The 16,777-nt window shown below is 42.6% G+C and overlaps 1 protein-coding gene across 1 annotated transcript in view; it reads left to right on the forward strand.

The window, feature by feature from the left end:
* Nucleotides 1–16,777, forward strand: part of CSTPP1 (centriolar satellite-associated tubulin polyglutamylase complex regulator 1) — an 80,549-nt gene that overhangs the window by 60,530 nt on the left and 3,242 nt on the right. The window contains exons 4-7 of the mRNA XM_071427488.1: nucleotides 5,363–5,447; nucleotides 10,386–10,471; nucleotides 12,903–13,098; nucleotides 14,794–14,903. Of these exons, the coding sequence (XP_071283589.1) occupies nucleotides 5,363–5,447; nucleotides 10,386–10,471; nucleotides 12,903–13,098; nucleotides 14,794–14,903 (477 nt within the window). The remainder of the gene's footprint in view (nucleotides 1–5,362; nucleotides 5,448–10,385; nucleotides 10,472–12,902; nucleotides 13,099–14,793; nucleotides 14,904–16,777) is intronic.

The raw sequence follows: 16,777 nt of genomic DNA on the forward strand, positions 1-16,777 counted from the left end.
AGCTACTTTTTGTGTTAAAAGCAGCCTAGATACAGCAGCAATGACTGCAATTCAGACTAAGTCCTAAATATTTATTGGCTTCCTGGGTAGATTTTACAGCCTTCACTGAGCTGCAGGCTTCTATGTCTAGGCTGCTGTCACTATGGAAGATAACTGGTTTTAAGATAATTCAGGTGTGTCTACACTCACACACAACACTTACAGCAGCATTAACACATCATTTAGTATTCCTGGAGTTTGCATCACTCCAGGTGTGAGTGAGGTTGTGTGCCATCTGTTAGCCACATACAAACCAGAAACAGCCTTAATATGTGCTTTAAAAGCCAGGGAAGTACAAAGCAGCTGCCTCCATGTTTCTCAAGGTAGGCCATTTTTATCCAGAAAATGGTACCTTCTTAGACTGTACCACATGGACAAAATTCTTTCTCCTCTGTATCTCTGAAACGTGAGAAACAGTCTGCCTCAGGCACTAAAAGACAATAAACTACTCACAGGAAATCCAGTCTTTAGGAAAGTGTTAGGATTTTGCTGGTGGCATGGTCTCAGTACCAGTACAAGCTAGTCAAGAATGTGAAGTCTAGTAGAGCAAAAATTATGCTGAACTGTCAAAGTACTTCCTGTTAAGCTCCTTCTTAGTGAGCTGTTGTTTAAATTGACTTTGGAATTTGTTATTAGCTCTTTTTTAGTAGAAGAGTGAAGTGTTAGTTCAGCTGTAAATGAACATGATTAACATGGAGACTGCAATCTCCATCCTTAAGCATATGGTTATGAGCAAGTTTGTTCCACTGCAGGGGCATGGTAGTGTGTCTGTATCTCACTGCCCTGTGCTGTGGGGTCAAATTTAAACACTCCATGATTTGCTTCATTTGTTACTGGAACTTGAGATGCAGTAATTTGTGGTAGCAACCAAAGTGGCAGTTGTGGATTCTAGTTTTCACTCATTCTGACTGGTACCTTCCTTCTTTTCTTTCTTTCTTCATCATGCAACATTGAGCTCTATTTACTCAGCTGTGGCCTGGAGACAGGAAGGAGCAACGTGGTCATGCACCAAAACTGCCCTTGTTTATTCCCAGCAGCTCTTGGCAAACAATGTGGTACATGGGCAAATGTAATTTTCTGCATGGTCTTCACTGACCTTGCTGTAGGGCATAGGAAAACTGTGATCAGAGTAAACTGAAGACACCTCCTAAGGTCTGTGGTGATCCCACTTCCTGTATAAAAGGTACCCAACTATAGCCTGAAAAATTGGTATGATTTGTTGGTCAGGCGCCTGGGGTGTCTACAGGCTGAGTTGTGTTATAGCCTAAATAAGTCTGCTTGTGTGCTTCACTGAATAATTTGGTGCCATTTCCCCAGGCATTAGAAACAAAGTGTTTCTTTAGAGCAGGAACTTCTCTGCACCACTTCAGCTTTATGGGCAGTTTCTAGTCTAAATGGACCATTTGCCCAAAGATTGAAACTGTAATTAATTCCACTTTTATTGGCAACAAACTTCATTCTCTAACATGCTGGTTTGCGGTGGATCTCTGCCACCCTTTCCCAAATTCTTTCTGATCAGACTTCTGCTTTTATTCTATATTGTTTTGTTGTTTTATGGTGGAGGTGAAAGGATAATGCTGTGATTTGGTAAGAAGACAGAGAAGAAAAAGACAGCCTGAATTATTACAAGTTTTTGAACTATGTTATTTCTGCCAAGTGAGAAATCTCTTTTTATGCCTCACAACTAATGCTCTCTTAGGGCCTAGTTATCTTCTCAAGCTGATTTTGTCTCTCAGTCAGACAGGGACTGAGAAAAAAGTGCAACTTTCTTTGGAAACCTCATTCTTAAAAAAAACCCCAAAACCACAACCTCAAACTCCTTTACCTTCAGGGAGAAAAGAGACTAAAAACCAAAATTATTGAAAAGGGCCGTAGCTGATTAAAGCAGGCAGATTATCCTTCTAGAGCCTGTCTGTTCTGAATGTGGGAAGGATGCTTTGTATACTGCTGGACACCACTCTGTGGAAGTCTAAAAGGGATCAAAGCAGAGGAACAGATATAACTGGGCTAAGTGGTGAAAGAAGTAGAGGGTAAGATAAATGTAGTTATCTGTTAAGTAGATTGAATAAGATACAGTATGAAGAAGGGGTTATTATAATGATCTGTTGACAAATGAAAGAAAAAATAATAACAAGCAAGAGGTGTTAGGATACATAAATAGGAATTTTAATTTAAGCAAACAAAAATAGAAATTGAGTATTGCTTAAAGTTTCCAATTGGTGTGATTCCTTCAGACCAACATCTAGACTTTTTAGCAAAGATCAGAAATTTATTGTCCATCATTATTCAAAGCTAGATTTAGAATTCCTTGAAGAGTAAGAGGTCCATACTGTCCTGTTGACTTATGAGAAAGGGTCTGTTTCAACAAGAGCTTTTATTTGCCCCATCTTCTCTGTTTTCCTGGTAATCTGCTTCCTGTGCTGGGCCTGTGGAAAATCACAGAATCACAGAATGGTCACTGACCACAGTGGGTCATTTGGTCCAACCTTCCTGCTCAAGCAAGTTCATCCTAGAGCACATGACACAGGATTGCATCCAGATGGTTCTTGAGTATCTCCAGTGAGAGAGACTCCACAACCTTGTTGGACAACCTGGTGCATGGTCACTCCCCCAGTAAAGAAATTCTTCCACATATCCATGTGGAAATTCCTGTGCATCTGTTTCTGCCTGTTGCTTCTTGTTCTACTGCTTGGCACCATCAAAAAGAGCCTGGCTCCATCCTCTTGACACTCTCCCTTCAGATACTGACAGATATTGATGAGGTCCCCTCTCACTTGTCTCTTCTCAAGGTGAGCAGGCCCAAGTCACTCAGCCTGTGCTTGTAAGAGAGATTCTGCAGACCCTTAATAACCCTTATAACCCTCCACTGGACCTGCTGCAGGAGCTCCACGTCTCTCTTGTCTTGAGGATCTCAGAACTGGACACAGTGCTTCCCATATGGCCTCACCAGGGCTAAGTAGAGGGGCAGGATCACCTCCCTGGACCTGCTGGCAGTGCTCTTCCTAGTACACCCCAAGATACCATTGGCCTTCTTTGCCACAGGGGCACTGCTGGCTCAGGGACAGCTTGTTGTCCATCAGGACCCCCAGGTCCTTCATCATAGAGTTGCTTTCCAGCAGGTCAGCCCTCAGCCTGTGCTGGTGCATGGGGTTGTTCTTTCCCAGGTGCAGGACCCTGCACGTGCCTTTGTTAAATTTCAGTTGGTTCCTCTCTTCCCATCTCTTCCACCTGTTGAGGTCTTTCTGAATAGCAGCCCGGGTGGCCAAGAAGGCCAATGACATCCTGGCCTGTATCAGCAGTAGTGTGGCCAGCAGGACCAGGGCAGTGATTGTTCACCTGTACTCAGCAGTGGTGAGGCCACAGCTTGAACCCTGCGTCCAGTTTTGGGCCCCTCACTGCAAGAAAGACATTGAGGTGCTGGCATGTGTCCAGAGAAGGGCAGTGGAGCTGGTGAAGGGTCTGGAGCACAGATTTTAGGAGAAATAGCTGAGGGAGCTGGTGTTGTTTAGCCTGGAGAAAAGGAGGCTCAGGAGAAACCTTACTGCTCTCTACATTCACCTGAAAAGAGGTTGTAGAGAGCTAGGGGTCAGTCTCTCCTTCCAAGTTACAAGGTTAGAGAAAATGGTCTCCAGTTGCACCAGGGAAAGTTTAGATTGGATATTAGGAAAAATTTCTTCCCTGAAAGTGTGGTCAAGCATTGGAATGCTTCCTCCTACCCCCCTTCCCTCCCAGGGAAGTGATGGAATCACCATCCTTGGAAATGTTCAAAAAACATGTAGATGTGATGCTTAGGGTGTGGTTCAGTGGTGGACTTGGCAGTGTTGGTTAATGGTTGGACCTTGCTGATTCTGTGATTCTAAGTTGTGGCTGTCATCTGAAACAAGGTTAATTATTTGGATAAGAGCCTAATGAAGACTAACGTGTGTCGCAGACATCTTTTTATGAAAATCCTTTCTTAGGATTTTTTCTTCCTGAGGAGCTGAGAGGCTCCAGGAACAAAATGTAAACAATGGTTATCTGCTGCTGTGGAATGCAACAGGTGGATCCATGATTGGTCTCATGTGGATGTTTGGATTTACTGACCAGTCACGGCAGAGCTGGCTCTCTCTCTCTGTCCGAGCCAGCTGCCTTTGTTATCATTCTTTTCTATTCTATTCTTAGCTTAGCTAGCCTTCTGAGATAAAACTCTTCCTTCTATTCTTTTTACTATAGTTATAATGTAATATATATATCATAAAATAATAAATCAAGCCTTCTGAAATATGGAGTCAGATCTACGTCTCTTCCCTCATCCTGAAAACCCCTGTGAACACTGTCACAAATGTGTTTGTGGCAAAAGAACGTATGCTCTGTACCTCAGTCCTGCTGTCAGTGCCCTTGAGATCCTCTCCCTCACTACTGCTTGGCTCTACTTCCACCTCTGGCTCTTTCTTCCATACTTTGCATTTTTCTGTATATAGAAGTACTGCAAAATTGCTGCTGTTCAGCTAGTCTTCTTCTTAGCTCCAGTCCACAGCCTTTTGGACTGTGAACATACAATCATGTAGGGCTTTTTGACATCAGGATGTTTCCATTCCCTTGGGATCCCTAAGCTTCCCCAAGAGTAACCTCTTTTAGACTCCTTCTGCTGAGCCACAGAGTTCCTTCTTGACCAGTCTTTCACAAAGCTGCTCTCTAAAACATGAATCATTTGACTGGTTTTCTTGTGTGTTTTGGATCTTTGTTCTGTGCTTCCTATAATACAGTGACCAGATTTGTACACATTATTCCAAAAGAGACCATCCAGCTGCCTTACTGAATGCCAAAGTAATAACGTCTGTGGTTTATACTCTGTAGCCTTCCACACACAACCAAAAAACCTTGTTTGCCTTTGTTACTGCTGCCAGATGTTCTGTGGATGATTTTCAAGTGTGTTGTGGGGAATGTCACCATGCCAGTGAATTTCAGCAAATTTAAGCAACTTTGAAATTATTCCTTTTTCCACATGGTTATATTCAAGTAAAACCAAACTGTGTTCTCACTTGAAACTGCCCTGTTTTGGTTACCCCTTTTTCACACCGAATCACTCACTACCTGTTACCAGTTTCTCTGCAGGAGCCTGTACAATAGGATTTTCCCTTCATCAGGCCTCTTTCAGATGGTGCTGGATCTCCATCTAAAGAGTTCAGCTCTGAAAGTCTAGGGAACAGTTATACTGTCTTTAGTACTCAGACTACTTGAATTGGGAGTAAAGGGAATATGAGGCTTTTTTCCTAGAGAGGCAGCAAGGGGAGGGAACAGTCTATAAAAGTCTTACAATGTTCTCACCTCTCTTTTCCTGCAGATTTGCTGACAGCACAGGAATACCACTGCCTGCTGCAGTTGCTCTGCCCTGACTTCCCAATGGAGCTCACTCAGAAAGCAGCAAGGTGGGTCCTCATCTCTCTTTAAAGGCAAGATTAATCCTACATGCATGGACTTAGGAGCTAGACCTGTGAGTAAAGGTAGGGACAGGAACCTTCAGCTTTTAAGGTTTTGGGGAAAAGAGACACCGTCTTTTGAGGTTAAGAACAGGGTGTTTCTTTAACAATGTGAAAGAGTATATATTTAAGATATACAAAGGCTGAAATATCAATGCAGAATGCTGCTGTTGGCTCTGTGTTGAGATGAGATGCAGATAAAAGAATGTTAGCCAATATGTTTTTAACTGACATGTTTTTTAAACTCTATTTCAAATACTGTTTACCATTCTAAAATGTGTTCCCCCTTGCCCCAGCTTCTATGGTTGATAACATTTAAACATACTAACCTCTGAAAGATTGCCAGTGTTTTAAAGTATGTTTGGTAAGAACAAGGCAGCTAATCTGTTTGAAATTTTATTTTAATCTAGACAAGGCAAAAAGCAGATAGCTGGCTCAGGGCGTTGATAATGTGATATGGAGTATTTTACTGATGGTGCTTGCTGATTCCAGTCCAGCCCGGGCAGCTGATTATTAACTATCTGATATGGAAAATGTAATAAGGTACACACATCTGTTCAGTTGCTTGTCACCCAGTGCCAGACTAAGAAAGAACACTAACCCTGTAGCAAAGATATATCTGCTGCTTCCTTTCATGGAGGTACACAAGCACCAGTCCCATGTGCTGGTGTGTATTTCATAGGGCTCCAGCTGAACTGAGCAGGAATTTGTGATGGTGCATGCAATGAAGGAGACTTCAGCATATCTACACATGTTGTGATGTTTGTGTCAAGGAATTCAGTCCACAAGGCTGCTGTAAACTAGAGGCCCCATTCAGGGGCCTGCTGCACTGTTGTGCATGTGTTGTAGAGATGGACAAGCTGGCTTTGGGAGCAGGTGTTGGAGAGATATGAGATCTCTGTTAGAGGCACACAGGCTCAGGTGGGGGTGACCTTACTCCTGCTTTTGGCTGGCTAGAGATTTACTTGCTCATTGCTAGCTCTGTAACAAGCTAATCTAATTGAACAATTTTAATAAAACTTGTCATATTTCTAAACCATTTTTCTCTTTGCTTACAACTGTTGCTCTTGTCCTTTTTCTGGTCTACACTTCCCATTGTCCTCCATGGTCTCTGCCTGTTAGAAGGGTGAGCTCTACAGACTTTCTTACAGCACCAGTTGACCTAGTCTTTGCAAAACACCAGTGTCACATGCAAACCTGGAGACATTGTTCCTTCTTCAGTCTGCACACCCCAATTGTTGCTAATTTTCTTCTGAAAAGAATTAAATAAAGTAGCAGCCGGAGTCGCCAGAACATTCAGTGATACAGGCAGGACATGCATTGATAGTGCTGTGAAGAGGGCAGTCATAGCTGTAGCCTGAGTGCTGCGTGACTGAGATGCTCTCCCAGCACGGTGCAGTCCACTCATGCAGGAGCTGTTGCTGTGCTCTGATAACAAACAATAGGACTAAGATCAGGATATGTCAGAACATTAGAATGGAGGCTACAGCAATATAGGTTTTATTCACGTAACATCAGAGAGCTCTATTTTCCTGTTCCTGGTGCAGAAGCCATACCCAAAAAATGAACTCGGATATCTGTGTCTCTGAGATTTCTTGGATTTTTTTTTTTTTTTTTCAAATGGTTATAGCCATTAGCAGATTAAAGACTTTAACCTACAGAGATACCTTTGATCTTCAGAGACACCTTTGGCTTTCTGAATCTTGAAATTGCAGGACAGAAAATAAAGGAATTTTTTTCTGGTTTATTGTCATGATTTTAAGATCTGTACCTGAGCACTGATTTTTCTATTGTAAGGGAAACACAAGAAACTCACTGCCCACATTTGAGTAGTGACAGCCCAGTAGTTCACAGCTCCTATGTTGTTTTATTTGGCATGTGAGCTCATGTTGCAGTGATCAATACTAATGGAACTGGGGCTTGCAGTTCAGCACTCATATTATTAAAAGATTGCCTAAGAGTGCAGACTGTTTTTTATGTTTTGCATGTTTTGCTTATTTTTGCCTCCATGTGTCAGTAAATAAACCAAGTCTCTGAAAACTCATTTGAGCCAGCCTGGCTTTAAGACAGATAGTGTCTTTAATGGTAGCAGAAAATGGTAAAAGTGCTTTCAACTTGCCTGGTCTAGAGTTCATCCTGGGAACATCCTGTCTAGTCTGGATTTCTGAGATTGTAACCACAATCAGGAGACCATAAAGTTTCTCAATTGGCACAATAGTAAGGCTTTCCTGCCAACCAAACCCACTTGACCCCTGAAAAACCACTGTACCCTCTACCAGAATGCCTCAAGTGTAGGCATTTTTCTTCAGTCCTTTCCAAAGTTCCTCCTTGATTTTCGTTATTCACTGAGTGCCAACCACTAACTTTTTTAATACATCTGTGGCCTCAGGATTTGAATTCTAATTTGGACAAGAAAAAAAAAATCCCTTGAAATATGAGATACCTGAGGATCTCTTTTGAGTTGCAGTTCATACTTTCAGATTTTGCCCTCAATTTTGGTCCTGCTGTCTGTGTTACAGTCCATAGCTAAGTTTTTCTCCTTACCAGATATTTCAAGGAAGAGGTGCAGATATGTTGCATATGATGCTCTCTCAACTTCCTTGAGTGCTTAGTCAGCTGGCTATGTGGTGGAATTGCCAGCTGCAGTCAATCTCTTCATAAATGATTGTATTGGATTTAAAGACTTCTCAACATTTCCGGCGTGCAAAGCCCTGGGCCAAGCAGAGTCAGTAACCCAGCACCAGAGTGCACCTGCTTCTATTTAGATGCTCCTCTGTCACATATGTGCTCTACAGGCTTCCTCAGAGGCTCCTTGCTGTCTTTAATAGCAAAAACTGTCCAGCAAATTCTCATACTTCTGCAGACTTTCTCATGCTCTCCTCTAAGTAAGAGACTGGAACTTGGTGCTGCAGAGCAATGCCATTGACCAGAGTTTTAGATTTAACAAGTGAAATGAGTTGCTTGTTAGGAAGGTGATGTAATATTGTCTCTCTGCATAACAAATATGTAAAACCACTCTCCACTGTTGTTTTCCTGCATCTTTGAGAAGAAAGCTTCGGTGCTTTGAGGGTATCAGGGAGACAAACCATCATTTCAAAGGAGGGAGTGCAGCTCATCAGTGATGTGGCCAATTGCATTTCCAGTGCTTAAATAGTGGTTGGAAATGCCAGTGGCTGAGCAGTTTTGCCTGAGAGATGAAGATGCTCTGCCTGCCAGCTTCAAAGCCATTTCCTTGATGTGGCCACTGACAATCTCAGTAACATGCTTATTAGTGAGAATTAAGAACTGAAGCTACTGCTTCTTTAGACAGGAGGAGAGGAGGCTTCTGGAATGTAATAAATAAATCAGAAGCACTTTGACATCTTCAAAGGGTTTTGTTTTAAATACTGGTTTTTCTCCTGGGGACCCTCTTAGCCCCGGTCTTTCTTCTTTGAGATAATTAATTCAAGCTGCTCTACATGTTTGATTTTGCCACAGTGAACAGAACTGGTCTGAGTGGCAGGGAAGTCTTGCAAGATCCTATGTTCTTCTAGGTCAGCCTCCCACACAGCTCCCTGAAGTCTTGTACATGAGGCAGAACAGTGTTTCTCCAGCAATGTGTTTAGACAATTGATGCTGCGGGATTTGATGTGCAGATTGCATCTGGCCCTGTGTTCAAAAGGGTCCTTTTGGATGACCCATACTTTGGCTGTAATGAACTGGCAATACCCATATGGCACAGTATGCCAGATGCTGACTGTACAGGTTCAGTAGACCTAGATCCAGTTGAAAAGAGATACCAATTTCCTTTCTTTAGCATTGCCTTAATACTCTGGGGTTTTTTCCCATCAAAGTGGAGTATTTTCTTCTGGTTTATAGTCTAAGCTGTCATTGTTTAGATGAGTTTGATTTTCCCCACTTCAGCAACCGACCTTTTTATCCTTAGGCAGTGGTGGCAGTGACCAGAGTATTGTTTTTGTTTTCATTTTTGCCCTGAAATCCACAGGTTTTTTCCCTGAAAGGAAGAGCTGGACTTTGCTATCACTTATATTTCATGTTTATGGCCTGTGGCTGGTATTTTCCATATTGAATATGCTTCAAAATAGGGATGCATGTAGCTCCCTACATGCACCAACGACTTAGCAGGGACAGAGAAGACTGTCCCTGGCCCAAGAAGTCTTCAGTTGCCATGATATTTCACTTGATAGTCAAATAATAGACCTATTATGAAAAGAGACTGATTCTTTCACCAGGAAGCGAGGATAGGATGTTCACAAAGTGCAGTTAGGAAGCTGAATGTTGGTGCAATGTTATTTACTCTGTAGTCAAGTAGAGTTTGTTTGAGTATAGATGGTGAATTGCAACTGTTGTGACCTTTATGAATCTGAAATATGTCCCGGTTTGATGAAGTCTGATATACAGAGGAATAGCATGAGTCTCATTCTGCTTACACCAGTTTACTACTTGTGTAACTGTCTTGTCTGTAGTCACATTTAGTCAGAAGCTGGACTTTGATGATCCTTGTTGATCCCTTCCAACTCAGGACATTTTACAATTCTGTATAACCATGTGAACCAGCCTTGCAGTTTTTGTACCACTGTTTGTTCCATCATGTCCACCAGGCTTTGAATGTCACACTGCTCTGTTCACACTGTAGCTGAAGTGTGTGACTGACATTCAGGATCTTCTCCTTGCTTCAGGTTCTTAAGCTGCCTTCAATTGATATTAGGGCATCCACATCCATGCAGCAATGGGTGTTCCCATTTCTCTCTCCTAACTTCTTATACTGGGCCACTAGCAATCCTCAGTTGCCCATAGTTCCTTGGCTGCACTTTCTCAAGGTCTGGGGTTCCTGGTTACAGACTTTAGTTTTTTTGTAAATGCTAAACCGTTTCTCTCTTATCATAGGATTGTGCTGATGGATGATGCAATGGATTGCCTGATGTCTTTTTCTGATTTCCTCTTTGCTTTCCAGATCCAGTTCTACTACTCAGGTAAATTCTGAGAACCTGTTGACTTCTCCCCCTTGTAGAATTACAACTTTACAGCTTCCCAATCTTTGCACTTTTTTGAAATTTGAAAGGATATGTTTTTTTTAAAGAAAATATATAGCTAATGGACTCTACTGATGAAAAGCATCACAGATGTCAAGAGATTAGGAGACTTAATGAGGAGATGCCAAATTGTTGTGAATAACGACACACCCGCAACTGCTATGTCTGATGAATTTATTTGTCTTGGCCTTGAGACATGAATTTCCAGCTTTATCTAGACTATGTTAACAGCTAACAATTAGCTTTTACTAGGAACATTTTTTCCCTTTCTTTAAGGCAAATATTCAATCCTGCTGGATACAACATAGGAAAAGCCTACCAGCTGGTGCCTTTAAAGGAAAAGCAGCTGGACAAATGGATGTAATTCTTCCCCTTAATATTTGCTCAACTATGGTTTCAGTCAGAGAGTTTCTAAACTGGGTATAATTCCCATGGGTTTAGGGACCCTCAGTGGACTCCACTCCTAAGAACTTCTCTAGCCTCCCCTTGAAATCACATAAAATTGTAACCTCCACACCTTTTGACAAAGAATTGCACAGGTTTCACACCTGTCCTGTGAAGAACCACCTCTTTTTTTTTTTTTATTTGAGACTCCCTGGTTGGAAAGCAAAAGGAACAGATAATCCATATGAATAGTCTTCACATTGTTGGATATTTATTGTATTCTATCCCACTTCCTCAGTCTTAGTTTTAACTAGATAGGATACTTCTAAAAGTCTTGGCAGGAAAAGTACAAATCAAATAATACTGGTTTGTGTGTGTGTATTTCCTCATGCTCACCCACACATATACATCTCTAAAATCCCCAGGTATTTTTAAACTTCAGGAGACAAGGTGGAGAAACTTGGATGAGCATTCAGGTGCTTGTCCTCTATGGGGAGACTGCTTTAAAATACATTGTCCTGTTGCCCTAGCCCCTCTAAATTGGGACTGAGGAACGAGAATCTCATTCAGGACAAAAAGAGGGCGAATAGATATTAGATGTGCTCCCAAGCACCGGCTGGTGTGCCACTTCCTCATCTCCTGGCACACAGCACTTTTTAACATAAAGCTCATGGATTTCTGTGCACTCACACTGAAATGGCTCCCTCTGATGGACGTAGCTCACAATTGGCCTTGACCAGGCAAAACGGGCCAGGTTTGGATGCACATAAACACCGGCTAGAAGCTGTTGTGAGCATAATCTGTGGTCAGAGAGTAAACTTGGGTGGCCTTCTGATCTGATCTAACCTGTGAGTTCCCATCTTTCTAGCAGTTAGGAGTCTGCTGCTATCCCTAATACAAAAATCTCTTTTTCTCAATAGTTCTCTGTATATTCTTCCCTTGTAACTCCGCTGTACATATCACAATTTTGTCCATGAAACCTTATTATAAAAAACCAGTTCAAAATGGGGATTTTAAGCAGAACCAGGCTTGTAATACCCTTAGTCAGGGACAGAAAATGTGTTTGGAAAGTTTTCTCTGATATGACAAATATTTCCATTGAGCTGCAGAACCTCAGCACAGCCTCAGGGCCTGCTGACTCCTGACTTTCCTCTCCACCCACCTCATGCACAGCATTGCACTTCCATTCACTTGGAACTTAAATGCCACTGGAGTCCTGACAAGCTCATTCTTGTGTACACACTCTCAGAGATCCCTGTCCTGCTCACCCAGACACAGTGCACACACACAGCATGTCATGCACTCTCCCACCAACCCACACACATGCAAACCTCTCCAAATGGAATCTAGATTTGTAAACTGCTGACCACATCCATAAACAAACTTGTTTAAAATTAGATTCCTGCAGTAAACAGTGGGTAGTATGAGGAGCCTGGGGAGAGGCTTTCTGCCAACTCTAGCCTGACCTGCCCTGGCTCTTCTTCTAGATCCTGTGTTATATTTACTTTGGAGCAGCATGGAGGCAAGCTGATATACAGCCTGGAGCCCTAACTAACATGCTCCCTTTCCTCCTGTTTCAGTTCAATTTAGTTTGCTCCCAACTTGGATGAGTTCTAAATCAGTGGCAAGAGGTGGAGAAGGAAAACATTTTAGACTTCACAAACTAGTTTTGTGTTTTACATTAGCTTTCACACGTCACTGTTTTATTAGTGTGCTAGCTAGCCTTTGTTCCCTTGAGATGAATCTTTGAGTGAGTGACGTCTCATAATCATCCTAAGAAGAAGAAGAAGATAGCAACTTCTATGGAAATGGCTGCATGGGCATGCATAATATCTGTTCTGAACATGCAGGATCCTCTAGAGTTGTGTTTATTTCCAGTTAGTGCTATGTACAGCACAGAACAACAGTTTAAGCCACAGTCTGGTAGGTCAGGAGGATGCTTTGCTGGTTACCGTGCTGAGTTTTAAACAGCTTTCTGTTCTTTTAGAGTTCCTGGAAAGTGTGGCTGCCATTTATCAAGATCTGCTGGCTGGTAAGAATCCAAATACTGTGATTGTGCCAACATCATCCTCTGGGCAACATCGGCAGCGCCAGCCCCCAAATGACTGCAACCCACTTGAAGGAGTAGAGGCATCTCTGTTCTACCAGTGCCTGGAGTCCTTGTGTGACAGATCAAAATACAGGTATGAATGGAGTCTAAAATACAAATTTGAAGTCTCTGTCTCTGGAGACCCTTTGTATGGTTGGAACTGTGAAGAAAGAGAGGCCTTTGAACAAGCTGATATTCCCACATGGCTCTCACTGAAGAAGTATGAAGGGAAACATCATAGCTGAACAGTTTTAACCAAATGAGAGAAACAATTTTATGGACCAAAGAAACATAGGGTTTGAACTGATTCTTGAAGTAATAGATGGATTTGGGTCTCTGCTCTCCATCTCATTTCTGCATTGACACTTTCATCAAGGAGAGATCCATCATGAGTTTGCTAGAGGGGATAAACAAGTGCAGTTGCATTCTTGGGAGTTGAAAGAGCCCACTGGGTGGATGGAGTATGAAGCCTTAGTACCTAGGAGAGTTCACACTGTCAGTCTGTACCTGAGCCTGTGTTGGAGCTGGTTTCCAGCTACAGATCAGGCACAAGACTGGCTTTAGGTCAGCAGAGGATGGAGCAACACCAGACTTTACTGTATAGCTTTGACAGATACTTTGATCATATTCTCACTACCTGCAAGAAACTTCGCCTTCCTAGAAGGTCATGGTCTAGAAACACAAAATAACTCAGGACAATAACTCATAACAAGTTCCACCTGATTTCTACTTTAGGTTTCCAAATCCAGATTTCTGATCCACAAAATAACTGCTGAGCTGCTGTCCAGTGCTATAGATATCTAAGCATGGAGTTCATGGGTTGTTTTGCTCTTTTAAGCAACAAAAGCTCTACATTCCCTGTATGTCCTGAGAACTTCAGATGGGAAGAGTACTGTGGGCCCATCTGGTAGGTCAGGCTTTGCACAGCACTGTGAGGGGAGCCATTCCTAGCCTTTCATGTAGTAGTTCAATACTCAGGCTTTGGTAACCACTTCTGCCTGAGGGATCACCAGCCCACCCCCACATCTTCCGGGGTTCCACTACACCATTGACTGTTCAACACTTCCTCTTTATGAGGCAGTTTGATTTTGCGTGAAATCCTTCAAGGAGTATTGGTCAAGAGCAAGAATCACCATGGAGATACTGCTTAGAACTCAGGACCAGGGACTAAGGTGAGTGTAGAAGAAGGGGATATGCTAATTTAGTCCTTAGCTAAATAGTGTTCTCTGACATATTTAGGCTATCATTGGAGAGGTTTTCTTGCCCCTTGGATGACTATCACTGATAATAGTGTGATAACAGCATCGCTGAAAGTGTTCAAAAATGTGTAGATGTGGCAGTTAGGAACATGGTTTAGTGGTGAACACAGCAGTGCTCCATTAACCACTGGACTTAGTGGTCTTAGTCTTTTCCAAACTTAACACTTCTTGGAAAGTTTATTGACTTCTGAAAGCAAGTATTTCCCAGAGGATTTTTCCCAGAGGAAAAAACATGCTGAGTTGGGATGTGTATGCCTCTGAGTGAATCTTGGCTTTTCTAACTGTCCTTAGAATGAAGACAGGTAAAACTGCTCCTAGGGATGTCCCCCAGGCAAAGATCTTGCTTAGCAACTGGGGAGCAGATCCAGTGCTCAATAAGCAAGCTGGTGGCTCTTCATTTTAAACTGAGTCAGGGCAACCTTACAGTGTTAGACCAGGTGAAAGGGTTTATTTCTCGATTTTGAGCTGGTCTTAGAAAAAAAAAGATTATAATTTAGAAGACAAGATGATCTCTGTTTCTCTTTTCCTAGCTGCCCACCTTCTGCTCTGGTGAAGGAAATGCTGAGTAGTGTGCAGAAAATGACCTTCTATGGATTCCTTATGGCTCTTGCAAAGGATCAGGGCATCAATCGAGCCCTAGGTAAGACTTCTCTAAATGACACACCTCTAGATTTTCAGTCATTTTGTATTTCTGTGGAATTTCATTTGTAATTATAACCCATATTTTACACTGTCAGGAAGAGAGTGAGGGGAAGTTTTTAATATTTTTGTTGCTGGATTAACTTTAAAAACATAACGCTGTGCCTTACTGTCTGCCTGAAGCTTTGGAGCTTCCTCAAGGCCTACTGAGTTGAGGTGCCATTCTATGTTTTAGCCCTTTGTGCTCGTGCAGATTTTAAATGGCTGCTCTCATCTATAAGGAAAGAGGGCACACCTGATGGAAAACCTCTGGTGCCTCCTTGGCTAAAAGATTAAAAGCCCAGTCTTTCCCAGCTCTTCCCCATCTTCCCTCAAGGCGGTGTGATCTTGCTAGTAGCTATCTGTGGCCTGTTGAAAATCTGATCATAAAACATAAACTGCTACAAAAATCTGTACCACACTGCTGTGGGAACCACAGGGATTACCAACCAGCATCTCACTGCTTGTGTCTATGTTGTGCTGGCTTGGAGCAGGGAAGCAGTGTTACATTGGCCAAGGACAGTATGTAATCCATAATTCACCCACAGTGATCCATGTAATCCATAATTCACCCACAGTTTCATATTTCCCCCATATGCCTTGCTTGTGCTCTTCCTCCTCCTACAAAGAGGAACAGAAATGGCTTTTCTGTTTGACAAGACTGTATCCAGGAGATAAATTTAAATGGCAGGAGCAGGAAGGGAGGGCTGTGTGTGGGGGTGTTCCCAAACACTCATCTTCATTCAACAAATCACCTGGCCATTAAGGGTAGATGACTCTGTCTGTCTTTGGGTAAGTGTCCCCTTCCTCTTCTTCTGGGCTTGAGTATCTGCCAGTCCCTAATTGCAAAGACAAAACTCAATGAAAAGGTGTACCTTGCCTAAGGGCTGCTTCTTTTGCTCAGGTGTGTGCCATACTACAGTAAAAGTGTCTTCCCTGGCTGAACCCCTTCTTACAGCAAACCATTTAAACCGCTCATGTTCCTCTGGGGCAGGGCAGATTATATATCAAAGGTGCATGAATACACCCCTGCAATCCCCTCTGAAAACAGGCTTAGAAAGCAGTGTATTCACTCGGAGGAAGGTGATGCCTGGATGGCAGCAAGCAAAATCTTTTTTTCCTTTGCCCTATGAAATCCACTTCTTGTCAAGCATAAAGAAAACAGATGAAAATAAAAAATCCTGCCCACAGCCTCCATTGTGCCATCTACAAAGTGAGTGGGTTTTTGTTTCCATTAATGTAGGCCTGTCCTCTGGCCCTCTGCCAGACTCCTGCTGAGGCCTCTCTCAGAGGAGGGGCAGCAACCACAAGTCTGACAGGTGCTAGCGTTTTTGGCAAGGAAAGGAGGATTCTTTTCCTAGTGTCTTTTAATCTCTCCTGAAGGGTGATTTCAATAGACTTTGGTCTGTACGGGATCACAAGCTCCCCACAACCCTTCAGCGAGAGCAGTTTCAGGCAGAGGAGGTTTTGGTCTCACAAAGCCAGCAGCTCCTCTTGAGGAACAGAGATAGAGATTAAAGCAGCTTGCTCAGGCTGGGACAGTTCCATTGAGTGTGCCAGGCAGACTGGAATCTGCTGTGTATCTCCTGTCAATGTTGATTTATGAATTCTTCAAGTGCCATTTATCAATGCTCCCAAGTAAATCCTGTGCCCTAAAGACTTCACTGTGCAACTACAGAAATAAGCTTTAGTCATTTATTCTTTTAATTGAGCACACAAAAAGAAGCAGACGCTTCCTTGGATCTCCTGACACTGTTTTGCAGTTCATTTACACGAGGAGTAGACCAGAACCCAAATAAATGGGGGAATTAGTTCTGGTCTAAACTTTAGTTTTCA

Source organism: Agelaius tricolor, unplaced genomic scaffold (assembly GCF_023055355.1).
Source record: "Agelaius tricolor isolate 1412-34295 unplaced genomic scaffold, bAgeTri1.0.p SCAF_5, whole genome shotgun sequence".
NCBI lineage: Eukaryota > Metazoa > Chordata > Aves > Passeriformes > Icteridae > Agelaius > Agelaius tricolor.